General features: G+C 41.3%; 2 protein-coding genes across 17 annotated transcripts in view; one reads left to right on the top strand and one right to left on the bottom strand.

Moving 5' to 3' along the window:
* The window catches only part of LOC131538367 (uncharacterized), a 28,719-nt gene extending 11,351 nt beyond the window's left edge, over window positions 1-17,368 (top strand). Inside the window, exons 2-7 of one of the 13 annotated variants that reach the window (XR_009270560.1) lie at window positions 11,258-11,455; window positions 11,840-11,991; window positions 12,054-12,738; window positions 15,922-16,072; window positions 16,384-16,697; window positions 17,202-17,368. The gene's annotated coding sequence lies outside the window, so the exon portion shown is untranslated. Of the gene's footprint in view, window positions 1-11,257; window positions 11,456-11,839; window positions 12,739-15,921; window positions 16,073-16,383; window positions 16,698-16,904 lie in introns of all 13 variants that reach the window. The other 12 variants (XR_009270559.1, XR_009270557.1, XR_009270558.1 and 9 more) reach the window with 12 other exon arrangements.
* LOC131538402 (uncharacterized) lies at window positions 16,958-21,711 on the bottom strand. Of its 4 annotated transcripts, XM_058772272.1 has the most exons (13): window positions 21,577-21,711; window positions 21,099-21,299; window positions 20,905-20,971; window positions 20,020-20,154; window positions 19,817-19,892; window positions 19,433-19,710; window positions 19,225-19,332; window positions 19,051-19,098; window positions 18,822-18,895; window positions 18,148-18,185; window positions 17,383-17,456; window positions 17,184-17,255; window positions 16,958-17,089 (listed from the first exon to the last, which is right to left on the bottom strand). In XM_058772272.1, exons 4-10 carry the CDS (start codon window positions 20,116-20,118, stop codon window positions 18,182-18,184), a joined length of 687 nt encoding a protein of 228 aa, XP_058628255.1. In that variant the 5' UTR covers window positions 20,119-20,154; window positions 20,905-20,971; window positions 21,099-21,299; window positions 21,577-21,711; the 3' UTR covers window positions 16,958-17,089; window positions 17,184-17,255; window positions 17,383-17,456; window positions 18,148-18,181. The 4 variants fall into 4 exon arrangements, with proteins under 4 accessions (XP_058628255.1, XP_058628253.1, XP_058628256.1 ...); XM_058772270.1 differs by lacking the exons at window positions 16,958-17,089; window positions 17,184-17,255; window positions 17,383-17,456; window positions 18,148-18,185 and having other exon boundaries at window positions 18,233-18,895; XM_058772273.1 differs by lacking the exons at window positions 16,958-17,089; window positions 17,184-17,255; window positions 17,383-17,456; window positions 18,148-18,185 and having other exon boundaries at window positions 18,233-18,895; window positions 19,433-19,560.
* Between the last annotated feature and the right edge of the window lie 55 nt (window positions 21,712-21,766).

The raw sequence follows: 21,766 nt of genomic DNA, 5'->3' as shown, positions 1-21,766 counted from the left end.
ACTGATTAAGTTGAAATTATTAATTTAATAATTATTACTTTCCCACTTTTCGTTTGCAAATGGCAAGCTGCACTCTGTGTGATTCATCCATGGAATTAGAGGACGGTCATGATCGTTGTATATTTTGTTTGGGACCTGAGCACCTTAAACAGGCCCTTTCAGATCCTTGTCCTAGCTGTAGTTTTTTGCCATTAGCAATACGTGAAAGCCGCCTTGCACAGTGGAATGCTCAATCGGATTATTCGTTGTTCCCTATAGACACAACCCCTTCAGAACGCGGCGTTAAGAGGGCAGCAGTAGCTGTTGTTCCACCTCCTAAGAAAAAAAAGGTGAAAACTTGCTCTGCGTTGGAGCGCAGGGTGGATCAGCTGACTGAAGGTATGGGCCAGATTCAAGCACTCTTGGCTTCTATGAAAAAGAATGAGGAGCAGCAGTTAGCAGAATCTAATACAGTTGATCCTGGTAGGGAGAGAGATTTTGATGTGGTCTCTGTGTCAGCATCTGACTCCTTTTTTGATGAACATCCTGCCAGGACAGAGACAGTTGTAAGTCCAGTATCAGTGTGTTCAGACAGTGCACTGAGTTCAGGTCAGGATGGTGAACCACTGTCAGTAGCAAATTCTTTGCGTGGTAAATTAAAGGTGGCTTTAGCAAAACTCAACCTTGATGCTCCACCTATTGCAACTAGTCAGGCTCCTAACCTGTTTTGCCGTGCTTCTGGTCAGGCTAATGAGTTGGTTGTGCCACAATGTGGTGACTTCATTAAAGAATTATCATTTGGTTTCAAGAGAGCATTGACCATGCGGCCTGACAAGGTAACTCGTATGCTATCTAGTATGGCAGATGCAGGGTCAGTGGGCTTGGATTCAATGCCACCAGTAGAAACTGTAGTGGCGTCACTTGCTGTGCAGGCTGATGAGGCGCTGCGTTCTGAGCCGCACTGCCCACAGCCAGAATATAAACAGACTGACACACTTGTGCGTAAAACATACAGTGCTGTGGCGAATGTTGGATGTATTTCAAATACACTGGCACAGTTGCTGTTGGCACTCAATGCTTCACTACCTTCATTGGACAATTCAGGATGTGCTGAGATACTACAAGCTTCTATCCAAGCAGTAGGAGCAGCTGCGTCAGAATGTGGCAGATCTCTGGGTCTGCTGACACAGTTAAGGAAACAGGTATGGCTGGCCCAGACTCCGTTGCCGGAATCTGGTAAGAACATCTTGCGCCAACTTCCCCTAGTTCCGGGGCAGGTATTTGGTGCACAGGCTCAAGAAGTATTAGACAGACGTCTCCTTGCGTCTGAAATGCGTTCGAAGCATTTACGGCGACAAACTACCTTCAGGCGGCCTGCACAGTATGTTCAGTATTCTCACAGAGGTCATTATCCTCATCAACAACGTGGTGCTGGCTTCGTGCAGAACAGAATGCAGGAGGTGTTGGCACCACCACGTCAGCCCAGAGCAGTCTCACGATATAATGTTTCGTCCAGACGCAATTTTGCATCCAGAGCACAGCCAACTACCAGCTCTGGGGCTTTTCAGCGGCGTACCTGAGGGTACACAGTCGGCGGTGGGCTGTTTCCTTCCTCAACACTTGGAGTGTTGGAAGGCAATAACAGCAGATACATGGCTGTTAAACACCCTATCAACGGGATACAAGTTGCAGTTTCACCGTCGACCACCTCCAAATACCGGGGTTCGCCCTACAATGATACGGAATCCAAAGCATCTGATCACATTGGCAGCAGAAATAGAGTCATTACTACAAAAACAGGCCATAGAAGTGATACATGGCCCAGACCAGTTAAACGGATTTTTCTCCAGGTACTTCCTGATTCCAAAAAAGGATGGGGGAATCAGACCTATTTTAGACTTAAGGGACCTCAATGTTTTTCTAAAGCGTCTACCTTTTCACATGCTACGAATAGCAGATGTTATACGTGCAGTGAACAGAAACGATTGGTTCGTTACGATAGACCTAAGGGATGCCTACTACCACATTCCAATTGCGGCACATCACAGGAGGTTCCTTCGTTTTCATGTCAATGGAGTGACATACCAATTCAGAGTTCTTCCTTTCGGGTTAGCCCTGGCACCCAGAACTTTTACCAAATGTGTGCGAGTTGCACTAGAACCCTTACAGCGCCAAGGCATGCGTATTCTTCCTTATCTCGACGATTGGCTACTGTGCGGCCAGTCTCAACACCAAGTGCAAGAGCAGACAAGGTCATTGATACTGCACATAGAGGCACTAGGTCTGAAAATAAACTACAAGAAGAGCTGTCTAATTCCTACTCTGACAGTTCGGTTCATTGGCATGAGGCTCGACTGCACCATGCAAGCCACTTTGACAGAAGCCAGATCTCAGGCAATTGCAAAGACGGTTGCAAAATTTCAAATAGGCAGGCGCCTACCATATGCAGACTTTCTCCATCTAGCTGGAATGTTGGTGGCAGCAACACCAGTGGTGCGGCTGGGAATGCTGCAACTCAGACCTTTAAATGCTGGCTGAATTCAACGCCTATCAGCCATGACCCAAAAACATGTTTTGGTAACAGTGACTCTAGCATGTGTTCACGCTCTGAAACACTGGTCCCGCAAAGATCATCTGCTCAGGGGTGTTCCCTTGGGAGTCCTTCCTGTAAGGAGAGAAGTTGTAACAACCGATGCATCTCTACAAGGCTGGGGAGCTGTGTGGAGACACCAGAAAGTGAGGGGTATGTGGCACAGCACGCTACAGCACATCAACATTCTCGAGATGAAGGCAGTATGGCTAGCGCTGCTACATTTTCAACATCAGTTAAAGAACAAACATGTTCTAATAAGGACAGACAATACCACTGTGGTGTTTTATGTCAACCACCAAGGGGGGACGAGGTCTCGGAGCCTGTTAAAATTGGCACAAAGGCTTTGGATATGGGGGGATGTCCATCTCCTCTCCCTGAGAGCCATGTATCTTCCTGGTCGTTACAATCAAATAGCAGATTCTCTATCTCGGGCCAATCCCACACCCTGGGACTGGCAGATTCACAAGGAAGTGATTCAGTCAATTTGGGTCACCTATGGCAGGGCAGAGGTGGACTTATTTGCGGACAGGCAGACAACTCACTGTCTGATGTGGTTTTCAGTCAAGGACGAGCCAGAGGCTCTGGGCCAGGATGCATTGGCACACAGCTGGCCAAAATTCCGCTTGTATGCGTTTCCACCCCTACCATTACTATGGATGACGTTGCGACGGATCCAAGAGACGATGCAACCCGTTCTGCTAGTAGCCCCATTCTGGCCGAACAGGCCATGGTTCCACCTGCTGCTGCTTCTACTGAGGGGCAAACCATGCCCCCTGCCAATAAGACCAGATTTGTTATCTCAGGCAAACGGGATGTGGTGGCATCAAAGGCCCCACACCCTGAAGTTATGGGTGTGGCCCCTAGGGGCAACCCAGTCATACTGGAATGCTCACAAGCAGTCGAGCACACACTACTGAATGCACGGGCGCCTTCTACACGTCGGGCGTATGCAGACAAATGGAGAGCTTTTTCTCAGTGGTGTGAAAAAAAGGAAATCATCCCTCAGGATTGCACTTTAAGTAACCTCTTGGACTTTCTGCAGAGCCTCTTGGAGAATGGTTTATCTTGCTCCACAATTAAAGTGTATGTGGCAGCATTGTCTGCATACAAAGGACCGGTGGAAGGTATGTCCTTAGGTAGGCATAATTTAATTAAAACGTTTCTTAAAGGTGTTAGTCGACTGCGACCCAGTCGCAAAGTAATGATTCCACAATGGGATCTGAATTTGGTTTTGAGCAGCCTCTCCTACGCACCATTTGAGCCATTAACGAATGCAGCTATTAAGTGGCTTTCCCTCAAGTCAGTTTTTTTGTTGGCCATAGCTACGGCACGACGTATTAGTGAGTTGCATGCACTGTCAGTCAGCGCACAGTGTTTGCGATGGGGACCTGAGTGTAAACAGGTTACGCTGTGGCCAAACCCAGCATTCCTTCCAAAGGTATTGTCACCACAATACATGAACAAGCCAATAATTATATCTGCTTTTACAGACGACCCCAGATCAGTCCTGTGTCCAGTCAGGGCTCTTCAGCAGTATGTGGAAGTGACTGCAGCCTGGAGGGCCACTGATCAGTTGTTTGTGTGTTATGGTGATCACCGAAAGGGTACAGCTGTGTCTAAGGATAGACTATCCCACTGGGTGACAGAGGTAATTGGACATGCTTATTCTAATGCAGGTCATGAAGTTCCAGCCTCTGTGAGATGCCATTCGGTGCGTGCAGTTGCCACCTCCTGGGCAGCTCTACGTGGTGTGCAGCTATCTGACATCTGTGATGCAGCAACATGGAAGACCCCATCTACTTTTGCCAGATTTTACAGTCTTAATGTGGCTGCAATGCCTCCAGTGTGTTCTGTGATGCTTGCAAAGGATTCTTAATTTGAATAAAGAAATTCAGCATTGGCAAAGCGTCTGTTGCATATATTACGCTGTGACATTGGGGTATAAACTGCAGACAATTGTTATTGTTGCCATGTTGTTGCAAATTGTACTTGATAAGTGGGGAAACCCTCGTGACTGCTTTGATATGCGGCCTCCACTAGGCAATTTAGGATACCGCTCTGGCGGTCTGGAATGAAGGGAAGTAGAACGGGAGGTTACGTAGGTAACCGTGGTTCTACGACCAAGTGGAGGACCGCCAGACTTCTGGTCACTCGGGTAGACGAGAATGGCCAGAGAACGGGCATGACGTAATGACGTGCCTTTATAGGCTATCCGCTTGAGCGTCATGGTCACGGGGGTGACGACTTTGATATTTACACTCGGCAAAGAGACGAGCACCAGAGAAAGACTCCACTAGGCAATTTAGGATACCGCTCTGGCGGTCCTCCACTTGGTCGTAGAACCACGGTTACCTACGTAACCTCCCGATAACATCTATCTTTCATGTCCGAAAACATTATTTTTGTCTTAGATTTCATAATAAATTCAGATAAGCTCAGTACTGACTCGTTTTTCGTCAGTTTATTTTTATGAAATGGAATGGGTACAAAGGATTGTGGGTGATTGAAGGTCACGGAGGATACATCCCATGCATCCTTCAAATTCAGCTGAAAGAAGGACGCGAAACGAAGGCTGTCTTCCAAGGATCCTTCCGATTGAGATGGCCTTCAGCGACGTTTGATGACGTGGCAGCCGAGATATGCAACCTTTGTAGGATGCAGCCTTCCGTTTGAGAAACACCCATCATCTCAAATGTGTCTTTGACCTCAAAGGGGGCAACACTCATCAAAGATTTGCCATAGACTACCAACAACTTCTCTAGTAGAAAGGTTTTGCAAATATGTGTAATGGGTTCCCACTCGCCTGCTTCCAAGCAGGTCTCAAACCCTCACTCTCCTGCATGGGAGGCGGATGCGCTAACCACGAGGCTAAATGGTTGCAGGTTTACTTGCACAGCACCTACTCGCTGGCCTCCGTTACATATGTAAAGCTATACCCTGCTAGCTCTTTACCATCTCAGGCCATTCGCAGTTGTAGCTTTCAAAAACAGAAGCAGAGTGAGTGCAGAGTGGCCTCCAGTCTTTAACATTTCATGCCAAATGTAGACAAAGATGAATGCTGAATGTCATATTACAAACACCATAAGCACAGCCATGTACAGTATGACATTATAGCCTGACAACAGAGAGAATACTGAGAGCCCTTTAAAGCTCATTACAGGTGTGCAATTTCTCCCAAACTTGATGGTTTAAGTGTGGCTTCTTAAAACTCTAGTTGTGTGTCACATGACCATCTGAAACCAGCCTGTTGCAAGTGAACTCATTCTTTCACAAAAGGATCAATAAATGTATTCATGATTGGATTTCTCCTACCAATCCACATGACATGCTTTGATGTCACTGCTGTGGCAAGGGCCAAATTATGAGGCGCCACATAGGATTTAAATCAAACTTCGCTTATCAATACATACATAAAACATGTGCATACACCTATAAATTACTCATATATACATGTATACTATTGGATGTTCTATATATATATATATATATATATATATATATGAAATACATGCGCACACTAATATGAAATCCATACCAATACATCTTATGTTAGTAATGAATGCATATACACTTGTGAATAACTTGCGTTTACATATAAACTTGACGCATACATATACCTATAGACATTCACTTATACATATAAACTTGATCCATGCATATACACCCACAACAGCACACGCACATACATACAGTATCTCACAAAAGTGAGTACACCCCTCACATTTCAGCAACAATTTTGGTATATCTTCTCAAGGGACAATACTACACAAATGAAACTTGGATATATTTTAGAGTAGTCAATGTGCAGCTTGTATAGAAGTACAAATTTACTGTCCTCTAAATATAACTCAACATATAGCCATTATTGTAGAAATAACTGGCAACAAAAATGAGTACACCCAAAGTGAACATGTCAAAACTGTGTCCCAAGTGTCAATATTTTGTAGGGGCACCATTGTTATCTAGCACTGCCTTAAAGGGATAGTTCACCCAAAAATGAAAATTCTGTCATCATTTACTCACCCTCAAGTAGTTCCAAACCTGTACGAATGTCTTTGTTCTGCTGAACACAAAGGAAGATATTCTGAAAAATGTGGGAAACAGAGCAGTTCTGGGGCACCAACTATCTCTTTAATCCTCCTGGGCTTGGAATTCACCAGAGCTGCACAGGTTGTTGCTGGCATCCTCTTCCACTCCTCCACAAAGATATCACGGAGCTGCAGGATGTTAGACACATGGTGCTTCTCCACCTTCCGCTTGAAGATGCCCCACATGTGCTCAGTAGGGTTCAGGTCTGGAGACATACTTGGCCACTCCATCACCTTCAGCTTAATCAGCAAGGCAGTTGTCATGTTGGCGGTATGTTTGGGGTCGTTATTATGTTGGAAAACTGCCGTTCGGCCCAGTTTCTGAAGGGAGGGCATCATCTTCTGCTTCAGAATGTCACAGTACATGTTGGAATCCATGTTTCCCTCAATGAACCGCAGCTCCCCAGAACCAGCAGCACTCATGCAGCCCCAGACCACAATGCTACCACCACCATGCTTGACTGTAGGCAAGACACAATTTTCTTGGTACTCCTCACCAGGGCGTCACCACACATGCTGGACACCATCTGAGCCAAACAAGTTTACCTTAGACTCATCAGACCACAGGACATGGTTCCAGTAATCCATGCTCTTGGACAGGTTGTCTTCAGCAAACTGTTTGCAGGCTTTTTTGTGAGCCAGCTTCAGAAGAGGCTTTGTTCTGAGACGACGGCCATGCAAACTGACTTGTTGCAGTGTGCGGAGTATGGTCTGAGCACTGACAAGCTGACCTTCTGCTTCTGCAACCTCTAAAGCAATGCTGGCAGCACTCATGCGTCTGTTTTTGAAGCCAGTTTCCGCACTTAAAGCACAGCACGAGGTCTCAACTTCTTTGATCGACCCTTGCGAGGCCTGTTCCGAGTGAAACCCGTCTTGGAAAACCTCTGTATGACCCTGGCCACTGTACTGTAACTCAGTTCCACGGTGTTACTGAACTTTTTATAGCCTCGGCCATCTTTGTGGAGAGCAACAATTCTAATTCTCAAATCCTCAGAGAGTTCTTTGCCATGAGGTGCCATGTTGAACATCCAGTGGTCAGTATGAGAGAATTGTACTCAAAGCACCACATTTTAACTGCTCTAAAACAAGATACACAAATTTGTATGGTCCTGTCAAGCAGATAAAAACATGAACATGATGAATAGGACATGTGGCTTTGCATGGTTAAATGGCGAATAGCTGTTTTCACGTAGGGTGTACTCACTTTTGTTGCCAGCTTTTTTGACAATAATGGCTGTATGTTGAGCTATTTTCAGAGGACAGTAAATCTTTACTGCTATACAAGTTGCACATTGACTACTCTAAAATATATCCAAGTTTTATGTCTATAGAACTGTCCCTTGAAAAGATATACTAAAATGATTGCTGAAATGTGAGGGGTGTACTCACTTTTGTGAGATACTGTATAAACTCACTGCATGCAGACACACCTATACATACTCGCATATTAACTTGATCCATGCATATACACCTATAAACATTCGCACATACATATAAACTCACTGCACGCATACACACCCATAAAACACTCGCGCAAACATACAAAATAAAATTCACAAACGTATACAATTCTGATAAGAAAGACGCATGATTTAGTTGTGTATGCAAGTGATTTCATATGTGGATGTGCGTGAACTTTTCAGTGCAAACGGAAGGCATTTCAGTGTAAAATTTCAGGCCCTTTTTTCTAAAGTAATAATATATATAAGTATAATAATTTAATTCCCACCATATTTCTGGTGTTATCTTTCAAACAAATCTAACTCATTTGATCGTTCGGGCAAGAGGGTTGCGATTTGAAGAAAGTTTAAGGTTCTCAGACCTGATGGAGTCACAAACAGAGGCTTTGACTTTACTCTTAAAGATTAATTCACATCAGCTCAGCAAATAGAGATGGTTTTGTTTGGTTACTTGCGTTAAGTTGACTTGAAGGCTGAGCTGGCCCTCTGTGCTTGAGGGAATCCCGGAGCTGATTTTGCGGCTGCGGTGTCGTTGTTGCATGACGTCACTCCTTTTGGATTGGTGGCTTCCTGGCCGTGTGCAACTGGCAAGGCTTTGAAGTCCTTAGCTGCAGGCTTTGCAAGTTTCTTTGTCAGAAGTTGATAGTGTTGAAGTCTTGGATGGTCAACCTGATGTTAAGGCTGTAGGCTTTCCAGCAGCAAAGGTTTTCCAGCCGCAAAGATCTTCCAGCGGCCCAGTTTTCAGCAGCAGCAGCAGCAGTTCTTTTTTCAGCAGCAGCAGCAGCAGTTTCTTTTTTTGCTCAAGTTTAGGAATAGGAATGTTGTCCCATTCTTGTCTAATACAGGCTTCTAGTTGCTCAACTGTCTTAGGTCTTCTTTGTCGCATCTTCCTCTTTATGATGCGCCAAATGTTTTCTATGGGTGAAAGATCTGGACTGCAGGCTGGCCATTTCAGTACCCGGATCCTTCTACGCAGCCATGATGTTGTAATTGATGCAGTATGTGGTCTGGCATTGTCATGTTGGAAAATGCAAGGTCTTCCCTGAAAGAGACGACGTCTGGATGGGAGCATATGTTGTTCTAGAACTTGGATATACCTTTCAGCATTGATGGTGCCTTTCCAGATGTGTAAGCTGCCCATGCCACACGCACTCATGCAACCCCATACCATCAGAGATGCAGGCTTCTGAACGGAGCGCTGATAACAACTTGGGTTGTCCTTGTCCTCTTTAGTCCGGATGACATGGCGTCCCAGTTTTCCAAAAAGAACTTCAAATTTTGATTCGTCTGACCACAGAACAGTTTTCCACTTTGCCACAATCCATTTTAAATGAGCCTTGGCCCAGAGAAAACGCCTGCGCTTCTGGATCATGTTTAGATATGGCTTCTTTTTTGACCTATAGAGCTTTAGCCAGCAATAGCGAATGGCACGGTGGATTGTGTTCACCGACAATGTTTTCTGGAAGTATTCCTGAGCCCATGTTGTGATTACCATTACAGTAGCATTCCTGTATGTGATGCAGTGCCGTCTAAGGGCCCGAAGATCACGGGCATCCAGTATGGTTTTCCGGCCTTGACCCTTACGCACAGAGATTGTTCCAGATTCTCTGAATCTTTGGATGATATTATGCACTGTAGATGATAACTTCAACTCTTTGCAATTTTTCTCTGAGAAACTCCTTTCTGATATTGCTCCACTATTTTTCGCCGCAGCATTGGGGGAATTGGTGATCCTCTTCCCATCTTGACTTCTGAGAGACACTGCCACTCTGAGAGGTTCTTTTTATACCCAATCATGTTGCCAATTGACCTAATAAGTTGCAAATTGGTCCTCCAGCTGTTCCTTATATGTACATTTAACTTTTCTGGCCTCTTATTGCTACCTGTCCCAACTTTTTTGGAATGTGTAGCTCTCATGAAATCCAAAATTAGCCAATATGACATTTCAAAATGTCTCACTTTCAACATTTGATATGTTATCTATATTCTATTGTGAATAAAATATAAGTTCATGAGATTTGTAAATTATTGCATTCCTTTTTTATTCACAATTTGTACAGTGTCCCAACTTTTTTGGAATCGGGTTTGTATTTGATTGTTGGATTTTAAATCGTTGAGTTAAATAGTTGAGGCATCAAAAGTAACTAAGCTGTTTTATGGAAAGTAACTGTAATATTATTACTGAAATCTTATTAGTAATTAGTTACACAACTAGTTAGTGCCCAACACTGATGACTACACACTACTAGACAAATGCAGCCAAGGTGAATACATCTCAGTTTTCAGTCAAGTAATGAATTACCGTATTGTCCCGAATATAAGACGACCCTGATTATAAGACGACCCCCCTTTTTCCAGATGTACCTTTTGGGAAAAGGCTTTTTGAAAACCAAATCTTGTTTTGTTTTTTTGTTTTTCTCTGTAAAACACATTTTTTCTTAAATTATTTTCAAATTGCATATTTTTCCTATTTTAATTTTTGTTTTGAAAGTATGGTAAATACTGGTAAAATGTACCAACAATGACATTGAAAAATATAAACTTTTTGATATACCATTGAAATAACAGGTAGCCCATCTGAATTATATAACATTTAGGCTATCCATCTCATAGTAGCCTACAAAAATTTTATTAACAGTAGAAGTGAAATCTTATTGTAGTCTTCAAATCTGGGTACTGTCTTATATTTTAAAATCACTTACAGAGGAAGTTTGGTCCCATCAGGCTAACATGACAGTGACGACTCATGTCCCTGTAAGCTTTTCTTTTTCTTCTTCTTTTCATTCACGATCTTTACAACGCACATTACATTACATATTTCATGGCACACTCATTTTATGCGTTTTTGGCGCCATCTATTGTTGTGGGTGTATTACTGACATGTCAAAGTCTAGACCCTGAATATCAGACGACCGCGTTTTTTCAGATGTATTTCCAAGAGAAAAACATCGTCTTATATTCGGGTCAATACGGTAATGCACAAGTTAATGAAACAATTATATTTTATTTACTGACAACAGGAAACATGAATGAGTAAAATGTAAATAAAAGTAACCATGACAATAAATAAACAAATCAACAACACATGAAACAAAGCTTTATTCAAACATATTGTTCTAACAATCATGTATTTACAGACAGTGAACCCACATCTACAGCATCTCAACACAGCTGTGTCAGTTCTGCAGCTTTATTCTGATGAAGCAGCTGACCACCGCGTCCACCTTCACCTGTCTCTGCCGTCCATCACGTCCCTCACTGCTGCAGTCACACTGAATCTGATCATGGATGAGAAAGGGGCATCGAGTCTATCATTGTTTGAGTGCACAGAGAGGGTGAGGCTCCTCGTACCACACAATCTATATGCGCATGCGCTTTGCTGAGACTGTTGCTACTGCGTGTTTTGAGCTTGAGCTCCATCGAGTTAATTCCTTATCGTCTATTTTCTATCTTAAGATCAGTTTTATACACTATCATTTTCGTTTCTATAACGTGTGATTATATCCCCTATAGCATTGTACAACAAAAGCAATCAGAGCGCCTTGTTATCACTAGTTTTATTTTGATTTCCCGAGTCTGCTATTAGCTTATAGCCAGTTAGCATCGCCAGCGTGGTTGCTGCTAATCTCGCTTACGTTGCTAATACTCTATTACACACATTACCATTGTTTCACTGTTACTTGCTTAAATGGCGGAATTGTGTCTACCTCTGAGTGCAGGTGAGGACACGTTCGAGCTGCATTCGGTGCAGCTGGAGCTGGAGCTGGAGGCTGTGGAGAAGCAGATCCGCGACCTGGTGGAGAAGCAGGCCCAGCTGAGAGAGCGGAGAGCCGCGCTGGAAACATCCCGGGCTGACGCTCACAAGTCCGGGGTAAGTATACAGCACGCTGCTAACACTCCCACCACCTCTACTCCGTGTGTTTCTCTGTACAGGCCCTGTGCACCCAGGACACGATCTTCCCAGGTGTCCTTCACTCCGGCGCCGGGACACCACGGACCCTGGGTGCACCTGCCGCGGAAGACGCGAGCCAGGCCCCGGGTGATGACCTCGCCGCCTCCGGTCTTCGAGATCTCCACTCGGAACCACTTCGCTCCCCTCCGCGAGACGGAACGCAATGCTGTGATCGTCGGAGACTCCATCGTCCGGCACGTCCGTGCTACGTTAGCTGAAGGTAAAGTGCACAATCACTGTTTCCCTGGTGCTCGTGTTCTCGATGTTTCTGCGCAGATACCCATGATCCTGAAGGGCGACGAGAGCATCGGCGCTGTCGTGCTGCACGCGGGGGTTAACGACACCAAGCTGCGGCAGACGGAGACACTGAAGAGGGACTTCAGGAGCCTGATCGAGACGGTACGCAGCACATCGCCCGCGACGACGATCATCGTGTCAGGACCGCTTCCCACATATCGACGAGGACACGAAAGGTTCAGTAGACTTTTTGCTTTAAACGAATGGTTATTGTCATGGTGCAAAGAACAGAAACTGCTCTTTGTTAATAATTGGAATCTTTTCTGGGAGTGTTCTAGGCTTTTCCGTGCTGATGGCCTGCACCCCAGCAGAGTCGGAGCGGAACTCCTGTCGGACAACATCTCCAGTACGCTACGCTCCATCTGACTAGTAAGCCAATTCTCAAATAACTGCTATAATGGCTTTTGCTCTACCCTCCTAAATGACAGAAGTACTTGCGTTGTCCAATCTATACAGACTGTATCTGTTCCCCGAATAGTGAGGTCAACATATAAATTTAATGTAGGATCTAGAAAAAATCTGATCGTGATTAAACCTGAAAAATGCAAAATAAATGAACAAAAACAATTTCTAAAGCTTGGGCTCCTAAACATTAGATCACTCGCACCCAAAGCAGTTATTGTAAATGAAATGATCACAGATAATAGTTTTGATGTACTTTGTTTGACTGAAACCTGGCTTAAACCAAATGAATATTTTGGTCTAAATGAGTCTACTCCACCAAGCTACTGTTATAAACATGAGCCCCGTCAGACTGGTCGAGGCGGCGGTGTCGCTACAATATATAGTGATATTCTCAATGTTACTCAGAAAACAGGATACAGGTTTAACTAATTCGAAATACTTCTACTTAATGTTACACTGTCAGATATGCAAAATAAATCTCTCCTATCTCTTGCTCTGGCTACTGTGTATAGACCGCCAGGGCCATATACAGAATTCCTAAAAGAATTTGCAGATTTCCTCTCAGATCTATTGGTTAATGTTGATAAAGCATTAACTGTCGGAGATTTCAACATTCAAGTTGATAATACAAATGATGCGTTAGGACTTGCGTTTACTGACCTAATAAACTCTTTTGGAGTCAAGCAAAACGTCACCGGGCCCACTCATCGTTTCAATCATACGCTAGATTTAATTATATCGCATGGAATTGATCTTACTGATATAGATATCGTACCTCAAAGTGATGATATTACTGATCATTTCCTTGTATCGTGCATGCTGCATATTACCGATATTAACTATATGGCTCCGCGTTATCGTCTGGGCAGAACTATTGTTCCAGCCACCAAAGACAGATTCACAAATAACCTGCCTGATTTAACTCAACTGCTCTGTGTACCCATAAATACACGTGAACTAGACGAAATGACTAGCAACATGGGCACTATCTTCTCTAATACATTAGAAGCTGTTGCCCCCCTCAATATGAAAAAGGTTAGAGAAAAACGTACTGCGCCATGGTACAACAGTTATACCCATTCTCTCAAGAAAGAAACTCGTAATCTTGAGCGCAAATGGAGAAAAACTAACTTGGAAGTTTTTAGAATAGCGTGGAAAAATAGTATGTCCAGCTATAGACAGGCTCTAAAAGCTGCCAGGACCGAGCATATCCACAAACTCATAGATAATAACCAAAACAATCCAAGGTTTTTATTTAGCACAGTGGCTAGACTAAAAAATAAACAGACGCCACCCGATCTAAATATTCCCTCACAGTTGAATAGTAATGACTTTATGAATTTCTTCACTGATAAAATAGATAACATTAGAAATACAATAACAAATGTAGGTTCTACACCGTCTAGTACTTCAGTTTCATTCACAGCTCCCAAAGAAAAACTTCAGTGCTTTACAACTATAGGACAGGAAGAACTAAATAAACTTATCACTGCATCTAAACCAACAACATGTTTATTAGATCCTGTACCCACTAAACTACTGAAAGAGTTGTTACCTGTAGCAGAAGAACCGCTTCTCAATATTATTAACTCATCGTTATCTTCAGGTCACGTCCCAAAACCATTCAAGCTGGCGGTTATTAAGCCTCTTATTAAGAAACCACAACTAGATTCTAGTGAACTGGCAAATTACAGACCCATTTCCAATCTGCCGTTTATGTCTAAAATTTTAGAAAAAGTTGTGTCTGCTCAATTGTGCTGCTTCTTGCAAAAAAATGATCTCTATGAAGAATTTCAGTCAGGTTTCAGGCCTCACCATAGCACAGAAACTGCACTTGTTAAGATTACAAATTACTTGCTTCTTGCGTCAGACCAAGGCTGCACCTCATTGCTAGTTTTACTTGATCTTAGTGCGGCATTCGACACTATAGATCATGACATACTCATAGATCGATTACAAAACTATACGGGTATTCAAGGGCAGGCTTTAAGATGGTTTAGATCCTACCTATCCGATCGCTACCACTTTGTTTTTTTAAACGGGGAGCCATCTCAACTATCACCAGTAAAGTATGGAGTACCACAAGGATCTGTCCTAGGTCCTCTGCTATTTTCAATATACATGTTGCCCCTTGGTGATATTATTAGAAAATACGGGATTAGTTTTCATTGTTATGCTGATGATACTCAACTATATATCTGAACAAGACCAGATGAAACTTCTGAACTATCGAAGCTAATAGATTGTGTTAAAAATGTAAAAGATTGGATGACCAATAATTTCCTCCTATTAAATTCGGATAAGACCGAGATATTACTTATTGGACCAAAAAACAATACTCAGAATCTCTTGGATTACAATTTGCAACTAGACGGATGTACTGTTACTTCCTCTACAGTCAAAAATCTGGGTGTTATATTAGACAGCAACTTGTCCTTTGAAAATCATATTTCCCATGTTACAAAAACAGCATTCTTCCATCTTAGAAACATTGCCAAGCTTCGAAACATGCTACCTGTTTCAGATGCAGAAAAGCTAGTTCATGCATTCATGACCTCTAGACTGGACTATTGTAATGCACTGTTAGGTGGTTGTCCGGCATCTTCAATAAACAAGCTACAGATAGTCCAAAATGCAGCGGCTAGAGTCCTTACCAGGTCAAGAAAATATGATCATATTACCCCAATTTTACGCTCTCTGCACTGGCTCCCTATTAAGTTCCGGATCAATTACAAAATACTATTACTTGCCTATAAGGCACTAAATGGTTTATCTCCTGCATACCTAACTAGTCTTCTACCACGCTACAATCCAACCCGCTCCCTAAGGTCGCAAAATTCTGGACTTTTGGTAGTACCTAGGATAGCAAAATCCACTAAAGGAGGTAGAGCTTTTTCACATTTGGCACCCAAACTCTGGAATAGCCTTCCTGATAACGTTCGGGGTTCAGACACACTCTCTCTGTTTAAATCTAGATTAAAGACACATCTCTTTAGCCAAGCATTCACATAAAAATCTTGTACTGCATTTATATCTAATCAAATGTACATTATAATTCCTTAGATTGGGTTGAACAAATCATTTTTGCTTGAATAGAACAGCAGCTACACTAATTACGTCTCTATCTGTTTCTCTGATTCTGCCTAGGAGTTTCTCTAGGAATTACTGAAGCATCAGTCTGGATCCAACCCTTAAAAAGATCCGGGATGACCAAACACCTGAGAAGAGATGATGGCAACACCTCAGAGGACCACGGAGGATGCCAACCCTCAGACAACATACACAATTACCAAGTTAAGTCTGTCATAACTTAAATATATTGGGTTTCTTCTTCACATGTGTATGTGTATATATGTGTGCATGTGTGTATGCATGCATGTGTATGTGTATGTATATATATATATATATATATATATATATATATATATGTATATGTGTATATATGTATATATATGTGTATGTGTGTATGTATGTATGTATGTGTATATATATGTATATATGTGTATGTGTATAGTAGAAACTTAATTTCCTGTAAAGCTGCTTTGCAACGATTGTATCGTAAAAAGCGCTATACAAATAAACTTGAATTGAAAATTGAATTGAATCTAGAACAAGAGCAGGAGAATGCGTGCGGGACAATTTGGCTGCCACTGTGTCTGCTCCAAACATTTGTGTGCCTGCTCTCTATGAGAACAACTACCTGTAAAACATTTTACATCTCATGTTGTCAGCATTCCATTTCTTGCCAAGTTTAATTTCATATGTTTACAATTACATGCTAATTTTTGATATAGCTTCATTACTTCTGTGGTGTAGTGAACTGGTAAGCTGAAGGTTGCTGGTTCTATCTCCGCAGTCATCACCACCGGTGTCTTTACTCCGAGCTGCTGCGGGGGGATTGGGTTCCCTGTAATAAGAGCACTGTAAGTAACTTCAGATAAAAGTGTCTGCCAAATGCATAACTGTAAATGTAAAAAAAAAAATGAATGTAAAAAAAATGAATAAATTAAAATGTAAATGCTTTTTTGTGCCTTGGGCACAAACGCTCAATAAAGCTGCTTATTTCTTCAAGTTTATTTCTTTCCCCTTAAACAAAACTTAAACAAAATCACATCCTCCATATCTTTTAGTCTTTCTCTAGATGCTCTCGCTGGCTCTGGGCTCAGGATGAAGAGAGTGACCACAGCAGCATCTGGTCCTGATGAGGCAGTAAGGTCAGGTGCAGTGATGGAGCGTCTCATGACACTGGACCATTTCTGCTGCTGTGGACTTCTCCATCCTCACTGCTCACAGCAGTCTGCAGACATTTCAGATCCTGCAAAGATGCACAAATATAATACACAAGCAGTCATTTTAACAGCACGGTGTCATTTGATTTCTATCTTAGAGGTAACAAAATTATTTCTTACTTTATATTTTTGTTTCAGGTTTTCCTTTTTGTTTCCACAAATGCCGCTGTCACCTGCTCCACCACAAAAGCTCTGCATCAAATGTACAGCAATCAAGAATCAGAAAAGTGCTGTAATAACTCTGTTTGAAATGACAATAATTAAAATAAACTACAACTTAAGATTTAAAATGTTTTATTCATTTCTGTAGTGTACTTACGCAAAGCCTTTGATAACAGCATTCCTTCATCAGTCACTCTTCACCGGATAAACACACGCGTGTCTCATCTGTCCCTGTAACATCCAGGCAAGATTCAGTCACCTCTGTGATTTATCTGCTCAATACTACATTTACATGTTGAGATAGCTGCTGATGTGTTAACTCACTTTTTATCCAACACAAATGCTCCTCAGTTTATCAACAATACTAATGAACTAATGTATAACTTATGTTTAGTTAGTCCATGTAGAATTGTTTATTTACATTACTTACATTCATCTACAGCAGTGTTGACAACAGTGAATTCTGCATAACAGCACACATAACGTTACATCTCTAACTCAGATGTCTGTTCATGTTGTGATGTACTCATCTGTAATTCTTTTAGTACATTTTCCTGTCTCATATTAAATAAACATTTAGTAATCGTCTTTAAGATGAATATGGTTTATGTAAATGCACTTTGGAGACGTCACTTCCGCCAGAGCGGGTTCAGTTTACTTTCAGTTTGATCTTCTACGAGTGGTGCATGAGTGTAAATTCATATATCTTTATTTATCTGTCATATTGTGATAATGTTTCCGCTGCTAGTGATGGTGAAGTGAAGCGTGGTAAGAGTGTAACACTACTGACACCTACCCAGCTAACACAGTTACGTCGTGACGACGTAACTGGACCGGATCATATTGGTCGCAGCGACATACCAAGTATGTCCTAACGACTAAAATACCATGTTCATTTTTATTTTTAATATTTACACCTCACCTTTATTCCGGGTCCTGAGGATGTGTTCTGACCATTACCTTGAAATACATACAGAACTAATAAACTCATCTTTGGTGCAAAAAAGAAACCTTATAAAATCTAATAGTAATCTAAGTATAGGGGATTTATAGTAAATACATGCATTACATACATGCAGTGCAAACCAATTCAAAACCATTAAATTCTAATAGAAAATAGACAAAAACACAATGCATTCATTCATGAATCAACATTTATTCAGTGCTACTTTCTACAAATACTAAACCAAGACATTCTGAACATTACACCTGTACTTTAACCATGCAAAGTGTTACCAATCATGAGCACAGAAAACTGACCACAATCAATTCATAGATTGCACAATATAATCAACTGAAATCACTCAAGTAGAAGTACAAATACTCATGTTTAAAATTACTCTGGTAAAAGTAAAAGTATTGGCTACACTTTTTAACTCAAGTTAAATCGTTTTTCAATATTATTCAGTACATTGGTTTCGTTTATATCATTGGCTCTGTTTGAATACATGGAATATGCTTCAGTCATACTAAAAGCATCTCATCTTTCAATATGACTGAAGCATGTTTCACCTTCAACAGCATAACAACAAAACGACTGTATAATACAAAAGTTTGCTTCTGAAAATTATAATGCATTGGAAAACTAAGAAATACCTTTCACCACAAAAGCTTGCATGGATCTCCACAAAGTCACTGGGGTAGAACTGCTCCCAGATGGGACAGGCTGTCTAGAATGTAACCCAGTATTAATAAATACATTAAAACTGTATTTAATATTATATAAAACTAAACCTTTGCCTGAGGTTAGTGCTAAAGTAAAGTTCACAAGGTCACCAAAATCAATAAGGCTCATTCAAAGAGATGTGGACTGTTTTGCTCTTACTTTGACATCAGGAACGTATATAGAAGGACGATCTAAATCTGAGGAGTCCTTTAAATGCAAGATAAATAATATTGAAGTATGTGTATAAAAGGTATAAAGTATGAATAATAGTAAATAGGATTTAAAGTGGAACTTAAGTCTGACTTAGAAGTCTGGAATTCTAAATAGACTTACTGTCACAGAAGTGCCAACAGGTAGAGTGTGATCTGGAGAGTTTGTAACATCCACGGAAGTACTGGTTGATGGGTCGACATTATCTGGAGACCTTTGAAAATCTTCAGACTGCAAGAAAACAAACACACACACACACACACAAACATTAGCCATAGGACAAAAGAATTATAATGTATTCATGTAGACTCCAAAGTAAATTTTTCCTTGCCTGTTCATCCAAGTCAGTTGACAGTGTCATGGTTTCACAAGATGCCGCATGTGCTGCTAATAACTGCACTGGCATGTTATCTCCACATGTTTGACATGTGGCTTTTGGCATTTTGGCAAACTCCTTGGCTGAGTAGGGAAGAGGGGAAGTATCGAGTGTTCCTTGCACTGGTACAATGTACAAGGTTGACTTTCCACGAGCAATCGAGTTGAGGTAAGCACCTGTGTACCCTTCTGACTCAGGGGGCACAATGCACAAATTTCTTTGTCCAGAACCACCTACAAGGAAAAATATTTAATATCTGTACAATCTTAAAGTCAATCATATTTACCATTACACAACAAACATAAGCCAGTACATAAAGGTAGAAAGCATCAGTCTTACCAACAGCCTTGTACAACACCCATGCTCCTTTCAGCTCAGCCAATTTGCAATATGCCTCCTCAAGTTTCTTGGACAACTGTGTATCATTAATATTTTTAAAAGAAAAGACAGTGTAAGTATATTCCTAATAGTTGTTTTTTTAGTTTCAATTTTTCAGTCAAGAGTGATATACACCTACTTCCTCCTACATCAACTCAACTCACCCATGAATGCTCAGCATCTTCTGCGATGCTGATGGTTCTGCAACCCATTCCTGCTTGCAAGAGGGTTAACTCTTCCGAGGTTTTGGGTGTCTTCTCCATATATTTATTTACAAGGTAAAACTGTATTGGGAAACACTTCACAGTACATAGCCTTCTTTTTAAGTCAATATGTTATCCCCTTTTCACTGGCAATTTTTTTTTCCCCAAAATGTTTCCCAAACAATGTTAAGCCATACATACAGAAATTTGTGACCCTGGACCACAAAACCAGTCTTCAGTCGCTGGGATATATTTGTAGCAATAGCCAAAAATACACTGTATGGGATTATAGATTTTTTTTTTTATGGCAAAAATCATTAGTATATTAAGTAAAGATCATATTCCATGAAGATATTTTGTAAATTTGCTACTGTAAATATATCAAAAGTAATTTTTTATTAGTAATGCATTGCTAAGAATTCATTTGGACAAATTTAAAGGCGATTTTCTCAATATTTAGATTTTTTTGCACCCTCAGATTCCAGATTTTCAAATAGTTGCATCTTGGCCAAATATTGTCCTATTATAACAAACCATACATCAATGGAAAGCTTATTCGTTCAGCTTTCAGATTATGAATAAATCTCAATTTTGAAAAATTGACACTTAAGACTGGTTTTGTGGTCCATGGTCACATTTAATTTTCAAACAATGATAAAAAATGAACAAAAATGGGTAACACTTTAGAATACTGTTCCATCATTTTTATTAGGTAATAGTAGTTACTACAATGTTAATAGTGCATTAGTCACTTGTTCCTGTGTAGTTATTCATTAACAAAGGATCAGTATTCTAAAGTGTTACCCAAAAATGCAGTCAAAGTCTATTACATTTAATATGAGAAACCTTGCCATGCTCTGCTCCACTGTGGCATTATTCTGCTGTGGCTGGTTTGCAGAATCTGCATAAACTCCTTATGATTTGCAAACACAGCAAAATCAGAAATTATTAATAATGATCATCATCAGCATTTAATACTGTTTATTTTTATAGATCTGATGAGATAATATTAAGTGATGACACCAAAATATTTTTCATACCAATTTTAAACTCCACGGATTATACACTGTTGCTATGCACGATTTACTTTTTGTCACTGCAGATGTAGGTGTTGTACCTCTTTTTCCTCTGACATCACTGGTTCTGGGAAAATGCGGTTCAGATTCCCGCTTGTCGAGTCTGACGTCATACATCAATGTTTCCAGGTTCAAACGTTGTACTGTAGTGTTTCCAAAAGGAAACTGCAAAAAAGGTTATAATATATGCTCATAATTCTCAGATAGGCAGACAGCAATCTTTTATGAAAATCATTTGATGTCTGACACCGTGAGGACGGATACGTGTACGCGATGTTTTTAAAAGATCAGCTTAAATGTGTGATATGAATAAATAATGGTCAAAAACGGATTTATAGTATTTTACATTAATTAATTAGTGATGAAAGCAGTCAATCAAATGTCATGGTCGGTGTTGACCAATCACAGGAGCAGAGACATCTGCGGTTAAGGATCATTTTACCTGGATCTGGCAACCCATGACGTGCTGCTCTCGTCATAAATGAAAGTGAAAGTAAATGTTCAGCGATGATGTTGGCCCTGCCCCAAATGGCACCCTAAACCCTCGCGGTCTTCGTCTGAGTCCGCACTTTCGTGACTTAATGCCGCTTTGACTGTGGGGCAGAAGTCTGCTGCAGAGCTCGACTAGTGCG

This window comes from Onychostoma macrolepis, chromosome 04, assembly GCF_012432095.1.
Source record: "Onychostoma macrolepis isolate SWU-2019 chromosome 04, ASM1243209v1, whole genome shotgun sequence".
NCBI lineage: Eukaryota > Metazoa > Chordata > Actinopteri > Cypriniformes > Cyprinidae > Onychostoma > Onychostoma macrolepis.
The sequence above is the reverse complement of the archived record's forward strand: the minus strand, read 5'-3'. Positions and strand labels throughout refer to the sequence as shown.